The sequence below is a fragment of the Triticum aestivum genome, chromosome 1B (assembly GCF_018294505.1).
Source record: "Triticum aestivum cultivar Chinese Spring chromosome 1B, IWGSC CS RefSeq v2.1, whole genome shotgun sequence".
Lineage (NCBI taxonomy): Eukaryota > Viridiplantae > Streptophyta > Magnoliopsida > Poales > Poaceae > Triticum > Triticum aestivum.
In genome coordinates, this window is record NC_057795.1 from 596,203,286 (window position 1) to 596,206,751 (window position 3,466).

Sequence of the window (3,466 nt, forward strand, 5' to 3'; positions counted from 1 at the left end):
CATTGGCAAATGACTGGACAGTAGCAAACTCATTTTTTCCATTCATTTGTATTTGTATTTATATTCGGGACAAGTTTTGTAATGAATTATTTGTATTTGTATTCGGTGATTTGAACAATTATTTGTAATGTGGATGATTGTTGTACTGTGTTGGTATTGATAATTGGTGTGGTATTCATATTTTGCGGACCGGTGGGATGCGATATGCAGCGGGCGCAAGAGCAGACCCCGCAAAGCCGACCCGTAAAAAGGTATATTCCGTGAATATGCTTTTTTATGGGTCCGTTTGGGGGGTCTGCATCTGCGGCCGTCCGTGCCGGCCCGCATAAACGTTTTTCCGCGAACTGCAAACGCATTTTGCAGGCCGGCGGGATGTGGGGTCTGTTAGAGTTGCTCTCACCTTATTGGCTCTTGGGATGCCGGTAGCTACGCACTGCTAGAAATGTCTTTGGGGCCTCCGAGGGGCGAGGTATTTTTGGTAGGGGAGTAAGTGATATGGAGCGATTAGAGCATCTCCAACAGATGATGTATTATAGTGATCTTGAAAAATAATCAGGACACCAAAAAGTGGGTTTTAGGGCATAAGATTGTTTTTTTTTTGCCGTAGCAGAGGATGTAAAATAGGCACCAGAACATTTTCTGCCGTAGCAGATGCATCGTAATAAACATGATCATTGTATATTTTAACAATTTGAACAACCAAATGTTCAAACTTAAACATGAATCTAAACTCAATCATGGTAGACTCACTATGAAAGTACTACGATGGGCTCACTATTAAGCACACACTACGCATCATCATCCTCGTGGATCAGGCCGCGGGGCGGGGCGAAGGTGGCCGTGGTGGTTGAATTCGACAGCAACGCCGACAAGGCAGTGAAAGCGGCTGCGGTGTAGAAGGAGGAGTATCATGCGGCTGTTGGGCTGCGCGGCTACGGTTTTTGTTTTGTGGCAGCCGTATGGTTGTGGTATATTGGCAACACGAGAGGCCAAGATATGCGGATGTCCTAAATTAAGAACATCTGTCGAACCACCGTTTTTTGATTCAAATGACCTAGAACACAGTTTTTTTATAGCTACTTTATCATACATCATCTGATGGAGATGCTCTTAGCGGAGAGAATTGATTTATGCGATTGAGATGTTTGAATCTGCCCGCTTTGCTTCTTTTGTATATGGCTAGATTAGATATCTTGTTCTATATAAAACGTGGTCAATCATATAGGAGTTTGATTATTTTTTTGTTTATAATACTTGCATCTTATATGTTTATATAGAGTAAGAAGATAGGATCAGACCAAACAAATGGCAGGTGATTTTATTGGGAAACAGAACAGGTCAACGATATGTTGGCATGATTACCAGACCAGGTCAGGAGAAAGGGTAATGGAACGAACAAGAACGGAAAAATAAGCGGAGAGAAGCCACCCGCAAGTCCCAAAGAGAGAGAACTCGAAATGGAGAAAGAGCCGCAACATGCAGCCACACTCTGGACGGGAACACTCACACTCTACAAGTTCATCTCCGTGTTCGTCAATTACTTGTTCGTGCCATTGATCATCTCCTCGGAGAGCCTCCCCAATGCACAGTAAGAGGACCCGCCCTCGGCGACGGCCTTCCTGCACGCGCTCTTCATCGCCACGGCCTTCTCCCTCACCTTCCTCCCGTCGTCGGAGTCGCCGTCCATGAGCGCCCTCACGGCCCGCTCCAGCTCCGACGCGTCGACCCAGTTGCTCCTCTTCCTGTCCACCTCCATGGCCAGGGCCACGCCCATGTACGCGACCAGCGTGAAGGCGTTCAGGTGCTGCTCGGCGTAGCGCGGCCACGGCACCATCGGCACCCCGAACCACAGGGCCTCCAGGGTCGAGTTCCATCCGCCGTGCGTCACGAAGCCCCCCACGGCGGCGTGCGCCAGTATCTCCTTCTGCGGCGCCCTCGTCGGCCACACCATGCCCTTCCCCTCCGTCCGCTCCAGGAACCCCTCCGGGAGCAGCTCCTCCAGGTTCGCGTCCGAGGGCTGCCGCGCGCCGGCCGCCGGCGGGCCGCGGAGGACCCACAGGAAGCGGTGCCCGCTGCGCTCCAGCCCGCGGGCTACCTCGTGCGCCTGCGGCGCGGCGGAGAACCCTCCGCTGCCGAAGCAGAGGAGCACCACCGACGCCGGGGGCTGCGCGTCCAGCCACACCACGCACTCGTGCGGCCGCTCCGCCGGCGGGCTCAGGGAGAGCACGGGGCCTACTGGGTAGACCGTCGGGGCAGGGACTCCGCGCGTGCACCGGCCGTCGGCGATGGCGGCAAGGACGCTCGCCTCCAGCTCGGCCGCCGTGTTGATGATGACGCCCTTGGCTTCCATGAAGCGCCTGCCGTGGTACACGAACCATTCGTAATTCGGGTGCTTCTTGTCTATCACCGGCGACGGGAGGGACGCCGGCGGAACCGGCGGCAGCCCGGGCACGTCGACCATGCCTTCCATCTCCTCAAACTCGACGGCCACCTCCTCCTGGAGCGCCGGCAGGCGCAGGAAGAGCGCGTACATGGCGGCGCTGGCGGTGAAGTAGACGTAGGCCGGCACAGCGAGCTCGCGGGACACGTCGAGCATGGTGGTGCCGAAGAAGTCGAGGACGAGCGCCGCCACCGGGCACGTCAGGCCGGAGATGGCCGCCCTCACATGCGCCGCGTGGAGCTGCACGAACCGGGAGACGAACTCCTCGACGCCCACGTGGTCCGTCGGGGGCTCGACGGCGGGGAGGTGCTGGAAGCGGATGCCCAGGCCGGAGGCCTCCTCCCTCTGTATGTGGCCGGCGACCTCGGACCTGTAGCTCTCCGTCGGCGCCTGCATTACGAGCACCGTGAGCGACAGGGCGCCGCCGCTGCGGGCGAGCAGCCGCTTGCCGGCGTCGAGCATGGACATGAGGTGGCCGACGCCCCAGACGGGCAGCAGCACCACGGTCGGGGTTGCCATTGGCACGGTGGCGATCGGCTAGGGGTCTCGGATGATGCTCGCTCGCTCCTACTTGCCTGGCATCAAATGAGGGAGTAAGTTGGGCGAAATGAGGGAATGATACGGTGGATATTGTATTTTATGAAGAGAGGATGCGGCGGATTTCCTTCCTTTTATTATTTTCTCTGATGAATAGGTGCGGTGGCAAACGTGTGGGCATGTCATGTCCGTGGTCGGTACAAGATCGCACTAAAATCGGCTGGACAATCGCTAGCGGCCGTTGCCGGGTCACGTGGTGGGATCGCCGCGTGGGACTAGTAGCACAAAAAAGAAGAGGATTTTTTTTTCCAAAAAAGGGTGTCAATCTAGGTCCGAGTGGGTGAGGCGTAACAGTGAATACAAACACGAAGTCAGTGGATTGAGAAATATACATGCGCCAATTTTACAAAATCGTGAATCGTATCTTTTTGTAGTGCGATGAAAATGCCATAATTCCACTCCGTGCAGCCATGCTAGGACTTCCTCCCT

General features: G+C 55.2%; 1 protein-coding gene across 1 annotated transcript; it reads right to left on the reverse strand.

Annotated features, from left to right (window-relative positions):
- Positions 1-1,294: 1,294 nt before the first annotated feature.
- LOC123141142 (anthocyanidin 3-O-glucosyltransferase 2) lies at positions 1,295-3,113 on the reverse strand. Its single transcript, XM_044560368.1, has one exon. The coding sequence runs from the start codon at positions 2,957-2,959 to the stop codon at positions 1,538-1,540; it is 1,422 nt and encodes a 473-aa protein (XP_044416303.1). The 5' UTR covers positions 2,960-3,113; the 3' UTR covers positions 1,295-1,537.
- Positions 3,114-3,466: the final 353 nt, after the last annotated feature.